Source organism: Medicago sativa, chromosome 1 (assembly GCF_051527215.1).
Source record: "Medicago sativa cultivar Bolivia chromosome 1, Bolivia_mono, whole genome shotgun sequence".
Taxonomy (NCBI): Eukaryota; Viridiplantae; Streptophyta; class Magnoliopsida; order Fabales; family Fabaceae; genus Medicago; species Medicago sativa.
Window position 1 is genome coordinate 4,937,238 of NC_140749.1, and position 19,909 is coordinate 4,957,146.

The window sequence follows — 19,909 nt, forward strand, 5'->3', positions numbered from 1 at the left end:
TATTTATCTACTGTAACTAACAGGAATATTGACTTGTGGATGTTTCATAGTCTTGAGTAATGCTTCCAATGAGTGAAAGTTAACTATAATCCACAAAGCTTCCAATGACTTGTTTTCTCTATACTGCATATATTCATCCGTTGGAGAAGAAGAGAAGAGGGTCACGTGCTTTCTCTATATATTCCTTCTTTTTTTATTTTTTTTAATTGCCAGAATAATTTCCTTTTATTTTTTAAATAATAATTACACACATGTCTGCCACCTTAGCTAAGTGACCTGACACATGGGCGTTGACTGGTCAAAATCAGCAAATCAAAAGAGGGCCAAAACATAGGGGGTCAAAATATCCATTTTTTTTCTTAGGGGGCCAAAATCGCAACTATTTGAAACATAGGGGACCAAAAGTGCATTTAAGCCTTTAATTTAATGATGTGTAATGATGTGTAATGACTTGTAATGTGTTGTTTGATTATGGACACTATGTTCCGTTTTGATGAATTTCAAACTTTTGTGTGGTTTGAACCAAATGTCGGTTTGATTTAATTATGGACATATGTAAAAGATATTGTATTTTTCTTGTTTATGACCGAGTTTCATTGTTGTATAATTTGAATTGCATATGGAAATGCTCTGGTAAAATTACAGGTAAAAACTGGCCGAAAAATGGCTTGGAAATGCTTAGCATTAATGCAGAACCTGCTGTCTGCATAAATGCTTTCCTCGGCAGTTAACTACCGAGGAATTCCTCGGCAGTTAACTGCAGCCGGATTTCAAATTCTTCGGCAGTTAACTGCCGAGGGGACAAAAGCGTATTTTACATGTGTGTCCCAGCCTTCTCTAATGTGTGAACAGCAATTTTCATTTCATTGGCCCCAATAAGCAAACTAGTAAAACAAGTGGCCTTAACTACATACCTATAACTTATAATATTTTAATCTAATTTGCACAGGTTTTAATTCTCAGCTGATATTTGTTTTTTGTGTCACGCTATAGATTAATGCAAGTTAAACTAGTATTGAGTAAAATAATTGATCACTTCACTAAAAATTTCAAAACATGAGTGCAGCTAGGGGTGAGCAGCGGTCGGGTTCGGCCGGTTTCGGTTCGAAAATGCTGAGCCGGCACGAAACCGCGACCACTAAATCTAGACCCTTCTCCGACCGTTCATGTCTTCGGTTTTGTTGGATGACGGTTTGAACGGTTGGCGGTTTGTCTCGGGTGGGTTATCTCGGGTCCTTCACTGCCATATATGGAAATCTCCATGCAACAATCAAAGTTCATTGAAACTTAAAAATGCTTAACAAAAGAGGAAAAGAACCAAGGAGAGTAGAAATTTTCTTTAACATTTGTTTCTCGCCTGAGCAATAGGAAATGTGAGCAAAGTTTGAAGCAAAACTAGTAGAAAAGAAGAAGATTTGATATTTCATGAATCAAAATTGTTAACAATAATTAGTTGTGTTGTTTGATTCTTGAGATGGCTGCTGAACTTCAATTTTGATTTTGATAGTTTTCGGTATGGTTTGTTGAACAATAGCACCAAATAAAGCTTTAAAAAGAGAAGATGGTCTTCTTTTGTTATTTTGAGGAGAAGAGATAAGATGACAGAGGAGAGAGAGTCAATCAGACACTACTATGTACAATATTTATTATTATAGGGAAGTGGGAACATGGTGTGTCAGGAAAAAGCTTTTAAATTGCTAGCATTTATTATTTATTAAGTAATGAAGTGATGCACACTAGGCCACCACAGACTGCAAATTTTTATGGGGAGTTGAACGCCAGCTATAACACATACAGGTTGAAGGCTATTACTCGGTCGGTTGTAGGTATCGATGGATTGTAAATTCGGAAACCGCAACCGACCATTGAAAACTGTATGTACTCGATTTCCTTCATTTCTCAAACCCGACATCCGACCCGAAGTAAATGCCGGTTTAGACGGGTTCCAGGCGGGTACGGTTCTGCTGCTCAGTCCTAAGTGCAGCTGAACATTATAAAGTCGAAGCTAAAAATTGAGATGAACCGAAAGTGTGCAATTTCCTATACACGATCAACCTGAAGCAATTAGATACCCACTTGTTTAGTTGTCGCCTCATCTATCTATATCCCTAATTCTATGACCTTATACTCACTTTTTAAATAATTCAAAACCACAGTATAACCGCAATTGAATCACAAATTTAGCACATTAACATCATGAGTTCAAAGATAATAACATACTAAAAATCAATATAATCACAACAACAAATTAGAGCACAAATTTAATATGAACCTATTAAAAGATCATGAAAAACAATGGAAAACAAAACCCTTCACTACCCACATGTTCATACAACCCTTATGGTGAGTAGAGACTCACCATTACAAACTCATCCTAAAGCATGTTAGATGCAATCTAATGATTCACAGACTTAATATTAGTGAAAGATAGTATCACCCTTACCTTAGATTGTTTTTCTGAAATCAAAAGCAGCGTTCTTCGTTCCTAGGGTTCTCTCTCTGAGTTCTCCTCTTCTCTTCTCTCTTCTCTTCTCTTTTCTCTTGTTCTCCTCTTTTCCAAAAAGCGGTTTTAACGTAAAACTCTTTCTAAAAACCTAACTTCTCTATTTATAACACCTTCTTATTTCTCTTACACCTCAAAACTACTCTTTTCCTCATAATCTTATTTATTTCTAAATTAAATATATCTCTAACAAATAACAAATATATTTCTACACCAAATAACAAATATATCTCTAACAAATAACAAATATATTATGCTAGTAAATACCAACATATAACATAACAAAATACCACTCATCAAAATAAATCGACTAAATCATAAAAAGACATCTAATCTCAAAACTACCTCCAAATCTACTTACTCTAATAATTCTCATATTCTTATAAATAATAGAATAATGCCACTTAATAAAATACTAACACCTCACATATTTAAATAAATCACATAAATAAACTCTAACTTAATAAAAATAATTAAATAAAAAGGAGGGCGTTACAATATACACCACTATTACTGCGAGCATATCTTATGATACATTGCATAATTTACTATGTAGTATTCTCATGGTGGGTCAATCTAGTATAAATATTACTCCAAATACTTATACATATGTGAAAACTTGATAACTTTTTGTCCATGACCCATGAGATATGGTCATTAATCTACTCATATAATAGTCTACACCTGTTATCACATCTCACCGTAAAGTTTTTAACTATGGATATTTAAAGAATAATGTTCATGTGCTTAATGAAATCTCATGATTAAGTTTCTCCTAATGTTCCATTAAATGAACTAAATATTCTATAGACTTTTTTTACTTTGAAGCAAACATAACGTTGGCACTACAACAAAGTGTTTGACTCCTACATCTAGACATAGGCTTGGTCAATACCAGGGAAGGGAATACATCGGATCGAGTCGGGCCTTGCTTAAATAGGTCGGACCTAGTTTAAAAAACTAAAGTCTAAATCTGATCTATTAGCCTATCAATTGCTTTATTTTAAGTTTGATTTGGCCTTTTTAAAAGTCTAGTCAACCTATTAGCATGTTTAAAAGTCTAGTTCGTTCTAATAATTTTACATAGAACAGTTGCCTATTTATTTTTTTGAATAAAACATTTTGCCTATTTATAAAAAGGCTAATAAGCATATATCTTTTTTAAAAAAGATAATAAGCAAATAAAACATCTAATATGATATAAATTATTTTTGTATTTGTACATTAGTAAAAAAATATGATCAAAGTATGTTAAGTCAATAATACACATTGTCAAATAAAGTCATTAATGTGAGATAGAGGTAGTATCTATTTATCATAAAGTAATGCTAGGGACACTCCCGTTTCAACACTTTCTCTAACACCCACACTCTTAACTCTTATCGAAGAAAATTAATATATGTCCCACTATTTTAAGTAAAATCCATTTTCAAAATGTGAGACTTCACCTTTTTTTTTTTGGTACAAAATGTGAGACTCACCTTAATTTAAAACAATAAGGAAGTGGGTGTTTGAGAAAGGGTTGAAAAGAAAGTGTCGTTAACACTATTCTTTACCATAAACATATGGCATCATGTTACCTTTGTAATATTTTGGACATTTCGTCGAAGTCCAAAATCTTTTAAAACATAAATAATTTAAAACAAATAAATATGAATGTGTTAATTCACTTTTCATGATCCTCTGAAATTTTATTTAAAACTATCTAACAATTTTCAAGAACTCCATATACATAAAACATTCCTGTCTAATCCATAAATTTCACGTAAAAAATATTCTAAAGTTTTTTTGCAAGATGGAGCAACGGACTAGTAGTTTTGGCAACACATTCCAGTGCTTGTGGGACACGTTGTAGATTGTAGATAATGAATGAAAGTCTTCTAGTCCAAGATTCCACGCGTCAGAATCAGAATGAATCAGAGAAAATGACAAATAAGCTGATACCATCAACTGTTACGTGGTAAAACAGTGACTCTCCACGTAGAAAAATCAATGTCACTGGTTGGTTACTACTTCTGATTTCTTTGGTACATTTTGGACTCTACACTCCAATATGGAGTATTTTTTATTTAAATTTAAAAAACGTTCCACAAAGTTACAAGTCCAATATGCAATGCAATGTATAGAGAGAAACAAGACAAACAATATTTCTATTTCAGTTATAACACAATGGGAATTTTAACACATGTATATTCCTTTTCAGTCTTTGTCAAAAAAATAAATATAGGTTTCAACTCAAGTTTTGTATCTACGGTAGAGATAACAAAAAAAATTGAGAGGAAAAAAAATTCGGTAATATGAGGAGAGAAAAAAAAGAGATGCATAAAGAGAATAAGTGAGATATAAAAAAATAATACTAGGTATGATAATTTATACTTTCTATCTATTTTTTTTCTTTAGGGGTTAAATAATACTCTATCTAAATTATTCACTATATAGGTTGATGAGATCACCGGCCTATTTATGGTCTCTCTAGCAAGATCATAGGAAATAATGATATCTTATCTTTTATTTTAATATTGAAAAACTATATATTTTGAGGCAAACCACAATGGAGTAAAAGAAAGTTACCTTTTGCTAAATGTGATATTAGAAAATGAAGACGTTTACCTTCCAAGCTAGCTATGCATTTCTCGATTTAACTAGTTATATATTCTGAATCTTCTTTACCTTGCCGGCCATTTCTAGTAACATTTAACTTTACCCTAAGATGCAAGCTTTGTGGTATTGGTCATCATACTGTTAGCCCACTTTATGAAGACCAACCAAGCATTAAATTTTAAAATAAAAAATAAACATATGATATGGTTATGTAGTATGTGTTTGGTTTAGTGTTTTGCAATGGCTGCCACATGTTTGGAAGCCTTTTTGCAGTGATTTGAAGATGCCAACGTTTTGGCCTGATGTGAAAATGGCATTGCATAAATATAGGCGCAGTCATGTTACATAATATAATAAACCATACATCATAATATTGGTCTACTGGTCTGGCACACTAAAATAGTTTCACATTGGTTAGAAATCAACACTAAGCATAGTGTTTATAAACAACATTCACACTCTTCAATCCAACGAAATATCTTTTAGAAAGAACGAAATCATGAGAACTCACACAAAGTACAAAGCGCACAATACTTAAAAAATGTACTTTAGTGTTGTGAAGTTGAGGTCGGAACTTTTGCACTAGAATGCGCTAGTGTTGTGGAGTTAAACTTGATGGGAGGGGTCTATTGCGGTACGTTTAAATAGTTCAATCTTGCTTGAGAATCGAATCTAATGATAGTTTATAAACAACACGCATTCGTCAATCAAACAATCTGACGATGTGAAATCATTTAGTGGATTAATAATTTATGTAATTAGTTAAATTACAAAAATGAATAACTTCGAAAATTGAAATTGAATTTCTTAGGGGTTTTCTTGCAATTGCATAGGTGTTGAGCATTTCATATCATCAAATTATATATCAAATTTTCACTATTGAGTTTAGAAATACATAGCGATCAAAATAGCACTCAAGGGGATAAAACTACATTAAATCTATTACTATCTTTCATTTGCATTGCATTTTTTGGGTAAATTACTAGCCGTATGGTTAAAATGCTAATAATTTACACCTTAAAATAGCACTCAAAAGCAACAAATTAAGACCACACGAAGTGTAATAATAAGAGCCAATTAATTCTTGTACCAATTGAAGCAATACTATATTTTACCAAGGAAAACCGAATATCTAGGACCCAAAATTATAATTTTGTAAGAACCTCTTAAAGAAATGGATTTTCTTTTACGTGTCCACACATGATTTGTTTACTATTCATTTCCACACCATATTTATATTTATATTTATACATTTTTATATGCTCTCTCTCTTTCCTCTCCCGCTCAACTTAACACCTTCCTTTCCCATTTCTTTTGCCCAACCAATCAATCAAAGTCTTCATTTAGTTTTCCTTCTTTTCTTTCTTTCTTTCTTTCTTTCTTTCTTTCTTTCTTTCTTTTCTTTATTCTTTTGTTTGCATTATTTTCCGGTGGTTGCGCTGTTCTTGGTGTCTGAATCGGTGAAAGAGTAACAAACAAACAAACAAACATCTTGAATGATAGTGAGATAAGAGAGAAAAGAGGACATCATGTTTGGCAGCAACAGAAATGGTAGCAGCAATGGCAGTAGCAACAACAACACCAACATACCTCGTCCACAGTTCATGCAATCTGAACCCCGATTTTCCACAACAGAAGCCTATACCGACGATGACTATGCCATGCGAAGCAGCAGCGCTGCCTCCCCCATGAGCCCTTACTACTACGACCCCGGCAGGTCTCTCCTTTTTCATTTTCTTTATTTATTTTACATAAGTTAGTGAATACGTCAAAGTTCTTTATTTATGTTTGATGATCCTTAGCTAGACGAGCTATTTGGATTCTCTGCATGAACATGGTGCAGTTCACTGTAGAACCGTTTGATGTAAATTGAATTTGAGTTCACAAACGGCTCTGCAATGCTGCTGCACCATGCAGAGAATCCAAATCTAAATAAAATGTTATTATTGTAATCTAAATTTAATCGTTGCTAACTTATAGTTAATTTGAATTTCGGAATTCAGATTAAGTGGTGAGGGCTCACCAATGATGATGTCACCATGGAATCAAACAACAAATTCACCATTCTCAAAGCCACAATGGTCACAACATGAAGACACACCTCCACAGAATTCACTAATCGGTTCACTGGTCCGCGAAGAGGGTCACATTTATTCTTTAGCCGCTTCCGGTGACTTATTATACACTGGCTCAGACAGCAAGAACATTCGTGTGTGGAAGAATCTTCAAGAATATTGCGGATTCAAATCCAACAGTGGATTGGTGAAAGCAATCATAATCTCCGGCCAAAAGATCTTCACCGGTCACCAAGACGGTAAAATCCGTGTTTGGAAAGTTTCTCTCAAGAACCCTAGTGTTCACAAACGTGCTGGAACATTGCCAACTCTCAAAGACATTTTCAAAAGCTCGATTAAACCAAGCAATTATGTCGAGGTTCGAAAACACCGAACTGCATTATGGATCAAACATTCTGATGCAGTTTCATGCCTAAGTCTCTCTCCAGACAAAACCTATCTCTACTCCGCTTCATGGGACAGAACCGTCAAAGTTTGGAGAATCGCCGATTCAAAGTGCCTGGAATCCATTACTTCCCATGAGGACGCAGTTAACGCTGTCGTTTGTGGAAATGACGGAATTGTTTTCTCTGGTTCCGCAGACGGAACAGTTAAAGTGTGGAGAAGAGAAGCACGTGGTAAAACAACAAAACATGCAATGGTTAAACAACTTTTAAAACAAGAATGTGCAGTAACTGCTTTAGCAATTGACAGCACAGGTTCAATGGTTTATTGTGGTGCTTCTGATGGATTGGTTAACTTTTGGGAACGTGATAAGCAATTTGAACATGGTGGGGTCCTCAAGGGTCATAAGCTTGCAGTTTTGTGTTTAGCTTCTGCTGGGAATTTGGTTTTTAGTGGTTCAGCTGATAAAACTATATGTGTGTGGAAAAGAGACGGAGTTATTCACACGTGTATGTCTGTTTTAACGGGACACGATGGTCCCGTTAAATGTTTAGCAGTGGAGCAGGATCGCGAATGTGACGCTAGAGGCGATCAACGGTGGATATTGTATAGTGGGAGTTTGGATAAATCGGTTAAGGTTTGGAGTGTTTCGGAGAGTATGCAGGTACAACACCGTATGACTTCTATGACTTCTGAAGCGGACTCGATACCTTCGGAATCCGATAGCAGTTATTCTTCAAGTCGGGCCAGTAATAAGAGAAACTAATTATTTGGACATTGTTTATCTGGTCCAATTTGATGCTACTGCCACGTCTCCTTGTGGGATGATTGTGTTGTTGTTTCTCTTTTTAATATGTATGTATGTAATGTATGTGTAATTTTTTGTATGTTAATTTTTTGACTTTGATTGATGGTTTTTGTAAAGCTGGGACAGGCAAGTTGGAAGATTATGATCTTTATTTATGTAATATAATCTGTGTAATGTAAGAATATATATGGTTTTGATTTAGTTGAATACTATATGTTGGGTTGTGTGTGAGTGGAATGTGAGATTTAATTCCAGATATATTTCTTGAATTGAGAATTGAAATATGATTCACGTGTCGTGAACTAATTCCAGATAGAGCGTTTAGTTGAATATTAACAGTATATTTATACAATTATACATGTTTTTGAAATAGAGTTAAACTATAATTTAAAACTACAAATAATACATTATTATGCATATGCATAATACAGCATTCCCTTATGCAGCATTTATCATATTCAATGAATCTGAATCTATAAAAATAATGCAACTCTATTAAACTATGAGTTATTAGAGATACGAATATACGGTTGTTACAGATTAGCCTTTTTCTGTGGGAGTCAATCACATTCCCTTGTCTCCTCATGTAGTCTGTTTCTGATATGCACGATCATTTGGAGGTATTTTTAATATTAGTGTCTGAGATAGAGAAATAATGGGTTTTACTTTTATTTGGACTCATTGGAAGAGGGGATCGTTATTATTAGTTAAAAATGAAGGGATCCTGGATTTAATCATATTTGTAGAAATAGTATTTCTATGTGAATGGTTGTGTGACAAATGAGAACCTAATGAATACAGTAAATACAAATACTAATTGATTCGAATGGAACCTAACAGATCAATTTGTTGTGAATTTTGGACAAACTCACATCAATAACAATGATGTGTGGAGCAAAATCAGTAACAATCAATAACCAAAATAGTTCTAGCAAATTAAACCGCCAACCAAAGTGCCTAGCAAACTGCAAACAGTAAAGAAAACATAAAAGAAGAAGAAGAACACACAACAATATTTGTTTACCAAAGTTGACCATATCTTAGGGAAAAACAACTCTCTAATCCACTATCATTGAGTTTCTAACAAAGAAATACAAGGGTTACAAGAAATTATCTTTCAACAAGATACTCAATGATTCACACTCACCAAGGTGTTTAGAATGTCTGCCAACCCAAGATTCTACCATAAAAGCACTCAATTCTCGGTCTTTGACTTCCTAAGAATTCCCTCTTTGATTCACCCTAGGTTCCTCCCTCAGTCACCAAAAACTGTGAAGATACGCAATATATAGGTTTCTGTTGGTGACCATGCGCATCACACATGGCAAGGTCCGCCTTGCGCATGGCAATGTCTACTGCTCTCTCCATCTTTGACTTGCACTTTAACAAAATTGATCAAGTATAAGCAATGCTTGAACCTTGATATAGGTAGTGAAATATGACGGGATGAGAGGAACATTGTTAAATGTGATGTTATGACCTATGAGCATTGGTAAGTGAAAAATGTGTGAATTGGAAAGCCTAGTGGTGGGAAAGATAGACAGTCACGACAAGCTGCGGATCGGACCGAAAAATGCAAATTTAGGGGTGGGGTTCTCACGCGCGACGGGGTACGTGTGGCAGCAGCTCTGGCCAGCCTTTTGTCGAGGATGGTCGTCGAAGGGCTGCAGACCAGGTGGTGGTGGCACACCAGTGATAGGACGCACAGTAGCAGAGAGCAGCAGCGGCAGGTATTGGTCACCTGCTACTGTGGTAAAGAATGATCGTAAAACCTAAAAGTACCAATGACATGTAGAAATTGTATTTGTTTAAATGGTTGTGTCAAAGGAAACCAGAGTGTTTATTTGTAATCATGTGAGCTTTACACAATAAAATAACATACTCCCTCCGTTTCAAAATGAGTGTCGCTTTAGCCAAAAAAATTTGTTTCAAAATGAGTGTCGCTTTCAGTTTCCAATGCAATAATAACTTTTTCTGTTCAATTGTACCCTCCAATTAATACTCTGCACACTACTTCCAAAGTATTACTTTTAAAACTAACCAATAGTTAATAAGGATAATTTGGTAAAATAACCATTCTCTTTCTCTTGATCATTGCATTTCTTAATATGTGTGTAAACACCTAAAACGACACTCATTTTGAAACGGAGGGAGTAATAAATACAATATTAATTGATCTTAACAGATTTTTAACAGTTTTCATGGCTGCTATGAGAACTGCAATATCAAAATGTAGAAAGATAAGGGAGAAAGTCAAAGATAAGAGTACGGACAATGGTAATTAAAAATCTAATTGCAATTAAATTGGAATGGTACAAAAAATTTAGTGTAAAAGTGTTGGGACACGAGGGGAGCCCGGGGGACCACCCACATCCAGGCAGAGCAACCGTACAAGTGAAAGAGACGGTGCTCAACCTCCACTTTTTTATCCGATGTGGAACATATAACTCACAATTGCACACAACAAAAAGCACATTGGAAATCACTCGCTGATTCTTTCTTGTGACAACATAATTTTCAGCAATAGATCAATTTGTACGGATGAGTTACTTAAAAATCCAAAATCAAACTATTACAGTAAAATATGGATGAATTGCAAGTATCATCTGTCATAATGAAATCACTTGATAGTGGCTATACAACTGAAATTGAATCCTTAAAGTTTTGGCATTGAAGATGATGTTAGTGGCCTCACATTGTACCATTAACTAAGGGATTTCCCTTTGGTTGAAAAGAGAAAGATCCCCGGTCATAGTGAATTTTTGTTATTGGGGCGTGATTTTAAATTGTGGACAGTATCCGCAATTGCGGCCGAAAATTGCTTCACACCGCAATTGCATTATGATCTTCAAATTCAATCATGTATGATATAATGAAAATTTTTATCTTAATAGTCTTTCAACTGTGTGTTTCAAGCAACTCCCAATCAGTATTTATAGAGCAAATTAAAACTCTGTTATGATTGGTAAATAATGTAGTGGCACGGTGGTGCAAGTATATATAGTTTGTGAAAATTAAAATTATTTCATGCCGCGTCGCACCAAGCTTAGTGACCGCAATCACAACGACTACAACCACGTTCGTGATTCGTGGCCGCAACCGCAATTTAAAATCATGATTGGAATACTAAATTTAAAAATACAAATCTATATTTTATGAGTATGTCTAAGATATGGACTTTTCAACACCAAATGATGTTCTTGTCTGAATGTTTGTATGTGCCTATGAGAGATAATGATGCCTCAAATAGATAACTGTTAACATGAGATCACAAACAGAACAGAACCATATTGACAACAACAGAATCCTCTAACCCAAGAGCCAATGTAGATATCAATGTGATAACATGCGAGAATGGCTTATTGTACCTTTAGGAGGAGTATGCGAACTCAAACCACTTAAACGACCACTTATGTTACCAACTGAATTGATGTCTAAACCCAAAGAACGAACTGGATTGCCCCCTTCTAGCACTCTGAGGATCTACAATCACGTTACAAAAAGATTTTTCATCAATATTTCGTATTTAATCATAAATAAAAGCAACTAACTTATATAAAAGAAGCTGAATCATTCACACCTTTGATATTGGGGGTCTGGAGTCAGGGTCCAAACGTAGACACAGAGAAGCAGCTTGTGCCATTGCTTTCAATTGAAGATTAAATTCTAGTGACCCTTCAGAATCCAACCATGGATTGAGAGATCCAACGTTTTGTAAGATGTGATTGGGATCCAACATGTGTAGGGGGTGAAACCATTCAGATAGATATGAATGTCCATTGAACTGCTCCAACTCGCTAATTTTTCGACCTGTCATTAACTCAAATAAAACAATTCCAAATGCATATACATCTACTTTACAAGTAAGAATTCCAGCATCAAGATATTCCGGTGCAATGTACCTGTGCAAGGTAATCTTGATTAGAATCAAAATTGTAATTTGTGTCCTGTATCTTGATTAATAAACATGCATCAAAAATTACCCTGAAGTTCCCATAACTCGATCTTCTGTATTTATATTCCATTCTGATTGCCATCTAGCAAGCCCAAAATCAGCCACCTAAATGAATGGTATCATTTGATTGAACACTGTTATGCATCATACAAATAAATAAAACTGAAGTAAACTTTTGGCTAAGGATCAAGTAAGTTACCAGAGGTTCAAAGTCATGGGTTAAGAGGATATTTTTGGGTCTAACATCTCTGTGCACTATACAACCAACTCTACAATCTTCATGGAGATAGCGCAAACCTCGTGCAACTCCAATCGCTATCTTTAACCGCGAAATCCAATCCAAAGGTATACTATCTTGGCCTGTTAAATATATACAACAATGTTTGATGTGATCGGGATATTTGCGAAGAACATTCAGATACAAACAGCAAAGACTTGTATATAGAATTAGAAGCTGAAAACAAATGTAGGAAGTTAGTGAATACCATACCATGTAAGCAGAGGTCTAAGGTTCCATTACATATATACTCATAGACTAATATCCTCACACTTTCCTCTGTGCAAAATCCTATTAGCAATACAACATTTCTGTGTTGTGCGCAACTCAAAAGCCGAACTTCCCTGCAGAAATCAAGATCTGCTTGAGAGCCACTAAATTTTAATTGTTTCACTGCAACAACTTGGCCATCTTTGAGTATTCCTTTGTGAACCACACCAAATCCACCTTCAGCCAAAAAATTCAAATCTGAGAACATATCAGTAGCTTCTGCTATCTCTCTATAAGAAAACCGTCTAGGAGGATTTCCAAATACAGGTGCTATATTCTGACACTGTGAGCACAAGGGGGGAGGTATAGAGGAATTTCTACCCAAAGGAATAGGACTTTCTCTGATGCTTGGGCTAGTGACATAACTTCTACTTTCAGCTTTGTTAAACTCGAGTTCATTTGTTCTCTTCTCTTGATCACAGTGTAAAAAATTCTCAAGTAAAGTTTTAGAATTTGGAGATTTAGTTCTTTGAATAATTTTGTTTTCACCTCTTTGAAGCTTCTCGTTATTAATGTGGTTCTGATGGATCCAAAATTCCGTGTTCTTATCACTAGTCAGAGACGATGTTGGGAGTTTCCTTGAAGGGGGTGGGCTATCCCTTTCCAAATTACAGTACAAAGGTGGCTTGAAGTTGAAATTTTTTGGCTCGTTGGTTAGCTTGTTTGTTCTTTTTTGTGATCCGTGGCCCTCATACAGAGGGTTTTCTTTATAGACCAGGAAAGGAGAAGTCATTGAGTCTGAACTTGACACTGAATCTACTCCAATACTTCTTGTAACAGAAGAACCTGTTTCTTCAGGGCTACCGACTGGGGTGGAGTGCTTCAATCTGCGGCCTTTTAACTTTCCAATTTCTATACCTGGTGAAGAGGGAACAGAAAAAAATGGAGTTTGGAGTTCATTGGAAGGTCCTCCTAAATTAAGTCTGAGGACTTTAGGCTGTGAGCCATTCATCACCACAATGCTACAGCCGAGTTCATCCATGCAATGTTTTATCTCTTGCTTTAATTTCCTGTTTCAGTAACATTAAGGAGTTCACTAATAAATATTTCAGTGATCATACATGCAGCACCAAAAAGTTGTACTTATTTTGATTGAAAATTATGTTATGCAGATATTCTATCAAATAAAATTCTATTAACTAACAAATAATTCTTATATCAATTGAATGATTAACCTCAGCCCTCAAATAATTACTAATATTATATTCTTAAGTATAGCTAATAAGTTGCTGAAAGCCTCTAATAAAAGTCATAATGCAGATGTGCTGCAAAAGAATATATTTGCAATTAGCTTTTGACATAAACTAATGTAGCTCAGAAAAAAGAAATACTTTTTCATGTTTAATTACTTGTCCAGTATGACCCAATGGGAACCACTCCATCTAGCTTCAGCTGCCACAGCACCACTGGGAGTTCCTGTGACAACCTTAATCTTCACCCTAACCTGCAGTTATAAATGATAGAAAATATGTCATCAGTTTCAACAAATATACAATACCATACCAAGATATGACAGTGTTAGAATTTGAATGGAGGATTTGGTTAACTACTTGGAACTTGGAAGATAAATTGGTTAAGTTGAGAAGAATGGTTACTGAGAGTTTAACCAAAAGATAGGACATATGATTATTTAGTAGTTGAAAGCCATTGAGATTTTCTTGACTTGGGTGTTAGTATTCTATACATTTTATTATTTCAACATATATTATTAATCCATAATCATAAGATTTTAGAAATATTACTAAATATATTTAACCATATATAATGTGCATCATAATTTATAAAGAGGTCTTTCATACTGTGGAATCATTCTTAAGGCATTACAAGGAAGACCAGTGCATCCCTTTCTTACTTAGTTAACATTTTTCTTGCTACCATTAGATTCAACGAATGTTTAAGTAAATTTCCCTGCCATTAGTTACAACTTACAAGCACAATATTGTTGGTTGTATTTATGAGTTGTACAAAAGGCCCAGTTGGGGACAACAGGTATATATATATATCTTTACATGGAGCACGAGTTAGCACAACGACGAAAAAATCTGAGATAAAATTGTTTGGATGATCAAAGAAAACATTTTTCTACATGTAGTACTTAAATAAGTAATTATTTTGAATTTTGAATCTTAAGATCTACTCTTACCTTGATATGAATGTTCAAATCTAACTCTCTAACTAAGGAAAGATATACTATTATATGCTGAGATCAACTAAATTTTGACCAAATTGCTGTGCTTATAATCTTTCCAAAGGCATGATGCATCTATTGAAGACTATTATTGTTCGGTATATTTTTTTCAATGGCAAATTTTAATTTAATAGTTAATTTGCTCGATTAATATTTACTCTTTTATCCGGCTTGAACTTGGATCTCCAACTTCATTTTCTTTAACTCAAACCAGTTGAACTACTTATTTATTATTATTGTTCGAATTTATTTGCCTATACCATAATATGTATAAGACTAACATGTGATTTAATGATAATTCTATAACATACTTCTGATGTTTCCGTGGTTGTTAAAAAAAGTGCTTAAGCTTCGTCTAAGCAATATAAATCTATTCAAACAAAATAAATTTGAATATCTAGCCTTTTATCACTTGCTCAATTATAAATAGGGAAATGTTAACTTGTGCCCTTGGGATATAAGTTAAGGAATTACAAGTAAAAGTTATTTCTTGAAAATTGTGCATTTAATATCTTGAAAATTTCAAAATTTACTTTTTCAACATAAAATTTATTACTTAATTCTATTTCAAGTTCCTTAACTTGTGCATCCTTATAAATAAAAGTGTTATATTCTCTTTTGCGCTACCATGCGTACAAGGACAAGCACTGTTTACTTATTTTTGTGTAGGTAGGTACCGACTGTTTAGAAGCTTCATGCAAGTGAAATTATTGATGAATCGTAATCCAAACTCTTACACTATGTTTGGTAGGGGTGAAATAGGGGAGAGAGAAGTTGAAGAGAGAGAGTTTGAAGAGAAATGTTGAATTTCTCTTGTTTGGATTGAATAGAAATAGGGGAGAGAGAGATATAAAGCGTGGGACCCACACACTTTATTCTTCTCCCTAAAGATGCGAAGAAAGAGCTAAGAAAGGCTGCACTTTTTCCTATTTCCACCTTTGCCCTTGATTATGTGCAACATTTTTTTATTTATTTTTTAAAGAATGTGAAACAATTGTTACCTAATTAGTACCATGCATCGACTTTCCAGTTCTAGTTTTATTTTTGTTGGCCAATGCTAAATTGTAGAAATATACTTGGTATTTTTTTTTATTGATAACTATATTGCAGATATTTTATTTTAAAGAAGTATATTGCTGATGCTAAAAATACTAACCATGAACTAATTCAATTGAGTCGTTCCATCAGAAAAATTCAATTGAGTCATTAAATTGAATTATTAATCAATTAAATAGATAATAAATTAAATAAAACAAGTTTGTTAAAAATTTAATTAAATTATATTAAACCTTTCAATTTATTTATTAAACCATAAATTGTATGTTGGCTTTAACTCAAGGATATTTTTGTCTTTTTAAAACATAATAACATCTCTTTCTCTTCTATCTCTCTCTTCTTTCTCTTTTACCAAACAACACATCAAATCTTCTCTATTTCTCATCATTTTCTCTCTTCTCTTACTCTCTCTCACCTCTTTCTCTCTTCACAACTTCTTCTCCCAACCAAACATAGTGTTAATCAAGAAAGAATTATAATTCCGTGTGTGTCAATATAAAAAGACAAGAATATAATGGGTTTTGCACATGCGAATCGAACAAACTACGGTCAAGCGGTACAGATCAGAAACTTCCTAATCTCTGACATGTTACTGAAAATAAATATGACATGATATTATAAAGACAAAACTAATCACTACTGTTCAAAATTATTGAGTTTTGTATAGACAAATAAATTATTGAGTTAATTTTTTTTGTGTGTCTAGATATTATTTAATCTAAATCACCAAGAGCAAATTTTCAATCTGTCAAAAAAGAAAACGCAAATTTTCAACTAAATGATCCAGGTAACCATTGTTGAATTTGATTTATAATACATATTTAAAATATCAAAAAATATTTCACCGACCACCCTAAAAGAAATGTTTCACTGACACATGAAAAAAAAAATATAGCTAACTCAATGAGTAGATGATTAATTCAAATTGCATTGAAAATTGCAGCTAATTCATATTGTTTAATCTTGATCAAATGGACTAAATAACACATATTTTAATTTTTATTATATATTTTGAAATACGGAACTAAAATCTAAACCTTTCGATCTTAATCAAACTAATATCAAGGACAGATGTCTAAAGTGATTGCAACAAACGTGATCAAATTTTGCCTTTGAATTAAAATAATTTTCTACTCAACCAATATAATTAACTACATTTTTTTAAATGATTAACCCGATGTCAGTAGCGGATGTACTACAAAAGTGAATGTTTCAAATATCATTACCGGTAAATTAATGACATATATTGATGTATTTAATAATTCAAATTTATTCAAATAAAAGGAAAAGAAAATAGCCAGCAAGATTGAAAACTATAAATAAAAAATGAGACAAAAAACGACAGCGCAAATATGGTCAAAAAGTCATGTCGTTTTTAAAAAACTGATAAAACGAACGATTTAGCAAGTAAAAGACCAGTCGTTTTCTTTCTGCTTACGTTAAGAAGGAGGTAAACAGTAATTCTTCCAGTTACGAGAAAGCGTTTCATATATGACATTGATTAGTTATTATTCGCGGTAACTAGTAAAAAAAACGCGGTAAATTTCAAAATTACCTCAACATGATTATGCAACTGAAAAATCATCTGAGCACAAGACTCGGAGATATCAGAAATCTCCTCCGGCGACTTTCCCGCGCCGGCGAGTTTCTTCGAATTCGAACAATCTCCACCGAGTCTCGAAAAATTCCAGAATCTTCTCCCTAGAATGAATCACTTCAATCATTAATCAAATTTCAACAAATTAATCAAAACAGAATCGAATTAAACAGGAATAAGATTATACCATTTTTTTCAGTAGAATAAACAGCGAGAAGAGTGATTGAATCGCTGGAATGAACGATGTTAGTAAGCGCCCATGCTAATGCGGTGTTTGAAATCACCTTCTCCGCTTTAACCGCCACAAGAACCTTATTCGAAGATACAGAGGCGGTGGTGCTGTGCCTCGCGCTTTTGGAACCAATGATTTCGTCTCTTAGCATTGCGTTTGGATTGGATCGTGTGTGTGAATTTCGTTTGGGTTTTGGGTTTTGATGTTACGTTTGTATAGAACTTGATCGTTGCATTATTTTGCGGTAGATTGAATGAATGCTCCATGTTTTCTACAACTGGCATTTTGTAATCATGGTTAGTTAACTTAACTATAGTTACTTACTTACTTACTTACTACTAGTCTTGGTAGTTGTTGGTGGTTATATAGTTTGGGTGTGGTCCTGGTTTAATCGATCTGTTTGTCTTACTCGGTGTAAAATCTGAATTCACAATTTGGATTTTAGATTTTAGAAGAAACAAAATTATTAAAAAGTCTTTGATTGAAATAGTGTAGTTTGCTTGTCAATTTTTGTTTTTTATCATTACAAACTAGCTACTTTTTATTCATGAAAGTTTACATGAGTTAAATCACATTAGCGATCTCGAAGTTCATAAATAGATTATAGAAATGTTCATAGAGTGTCCACGAATGGGATCTTAATACTGATGACAGAAGTTTCAACTTATATTTGGAGTCAAATATGTTAACATCAAAGTCTAAATGGTTGGAGTTAAATTTATGACGAGTAAGTATGATCTGAATTTTTAATTACCATCTTGAGTAGAGGGTGTTTGTGTAAGACCAATGAAATATAATGAATCAAAATAAGCTTAATAGACTAGAATAAACCTAAGTTATAATAGATATTTTAAGTGATGAATTGTGCTTTCTAAAATTCACATATTATCTAACAAGCTAAACTATTAAAATATTACTTTTAAAATATCTCTAATGCAACTTGAACTTATTATATTTTATTGAATCTATTTCGAATCATTACATTTCATTGGTCTTCACAAACACCTATCTCCAAAGTGGTTTTTAAGAGTCCCACATCGGTTAGGAAATGGTCTGTCAATGTGTTTATAAGTGAGGGTAATCCTCACCTCACAAGCCGGTTTTTGTGGGGTTGTGTTAGGTTCAACCACGATTTTTAAGATGGTATCAGATTCTCCTCCAAGATCCGTTGGCCCACCTGCTATCAAGTTTCCATTATAGGGCCATCCGCCATTTATGTTCAGTTGTTCACGCTTCAGATGTTTAGTTCTGAGCGTGAGTGGTACAAAACACTTGCGCCCAACTGAAACTACCAATTTACCCCTGTGCTACTTAAGTAACGCAGCGTGAGTTAACTCACGCAAGTGTTAATTTCCAGCGTGAGTTAACTCATGCAAGTGTTAATTCCTGCGTGAGTTAAGTTGCGCAGCGCATGTTAAGATGCACAGATTTTAACACTTGCGTTACTTAACTAACACAGGGGTATTTTGGGCATTTTAGCTGGGCGTGAGCATTTTGTGCTGAGGGAAGAGCAGAATTCAGCCGATTTTGTGGGGTTGTGTTGTTTTATCTTGGTTTTCGGGTGTCAAACATTGATTACGTTTGAACCTTTCTAACTGGTGATATCTTATTTTTTCTTGGGAAGGGAAAAAGTAAGCAAAACCCTTGAGAATCGAGGTCCGGGAGTTGTTTTCGCTACGGGAAGGTGTTAGGCACCCATAACGACTATAGTATCCTATAGGAACCGTCTTTAATTTCTACGCGCGCGCTTTATTTTTAAATGCTATTTGGAAATGTTTATTTAAACCTAAGAGTGTTCTAAGTGAAGAATTTGAGGGAGAAGAATGTTTTTGGATTTTTATTTTAGTTGAATTGAAGGAATTTTGTTCCTTGCCTACGTACCCGTTTAAGGGATCAAATCCACCGTAGTTCTCTTCCAAAAATGTTTTTGTTTTTGTTGGTTGATTTTAAGTTTGAAAATGGG

At 34.1% G+C, this 19,909-nt stretch overlaps 2 protein-coding genes across 3 annotated transcripts; one reads left to right on the forward strand and one right to left on the reverse strand.

The window, feature by feature from the left end:
* Positions 1–6,365: 6,365 nt before the first annotated feature.
* On the forward strand, positions 6,366–8,578 carry LOC146951946 (Transducin/WD40 repeat-like superfamily protein). Its single transcript, XM_085756835.1, has 2 exons — positions 6,366–6,821; positions 7,108–8,578. The coding sequence occupies exons 1-2, from the start codon at positions 6,634–6,636 to the stop codon at positions 8,327–8,329; spliced, it is 1,410 nt and encodes a 469-aa protein (XP_085612961.1). The 5' UTR covers positions 6,366–6,633; the 3' UTR covers positions 8,330–8,578.
* Positions 8,579–11,502: 2,924 nt separating this feature from the next.
* Positions 11,503–18,187, reverse strand: LOC146951947 (inactive protein kinase SELMODRAFT_444075-like). 2 transcript variants are annotated; one of them, XM_085756818.1, is made up of 8 exons: positions 17,902–18,187; positions 17,673–17,818; positions 14,223–14,317; positions 12,817–13,883; positions 12,526–12,686; positions 12,355–12,431; positions 11,952–12,273; positions 11,503–11,854 (listed from the first exon to the last, which is right to left on the reverse strand). In XM_085756818.1, the coding sequence occupies exons 1-8, from the start codon at positions 18,095–18,097 to the stop codon at positions 11,705–11,707; spliced, it is 2,214 nt and encodes a 737-aa protein (XP_085612944.1). In that variant the 5' UTR covers positions 18,098–18,187; the 3' UTR covers positions 11,503–11,704. The 2 variants fall into 2 exon arrangements, with proteins under 2 accessions (XP_085612944.1, XP_085612949.1); XM_085756823.1 differs by having other exon boundaries at positions 14,205–14,317.
* Positions 18,188–19,909: the final 1,722 nt, after the last annotated feature.

Excerpts from the sequence above, each read along its gene's own strand:
- LOC146951947 (XM_085756818.1), bottom strand. The coding sequence starts at position 18,097 with ATGCTAAGAGACGAAATCATTGGTTCCAAAAGCGCGAGGCACAGCACC. Across the intron at positions 12,687-12,816 it reads CTTAGACCTCTGCTTACATG|GCCAAGATAGTATACCTTTG; the intron begins GTATGGTATTCA and ends TATATTTAACAG. Across the intron at positions 12,274-12,354 it reads CGAGTTATGGGAACTTCAGG|GTACATTGCACCGGAATATC; the intron begins GTAATTTTTGAT and ends TACCTTGCACAG.
- LOC146951946 (XM_085756835.1), top strand. The coding sequence starts at position 6,634 with ATGTTTGGCAGCAACAGAAATGGTAGCAGCAATGGCAGTAGCAACAAC. Across the intron at positions 6,822-7,107 it reads TACTACTACGACCCCGGCAG|ATTAAGTGGTGAGGGCTCAC; the intron begins GTCTCTCCTTTT and ends TTCGGAATTCAG.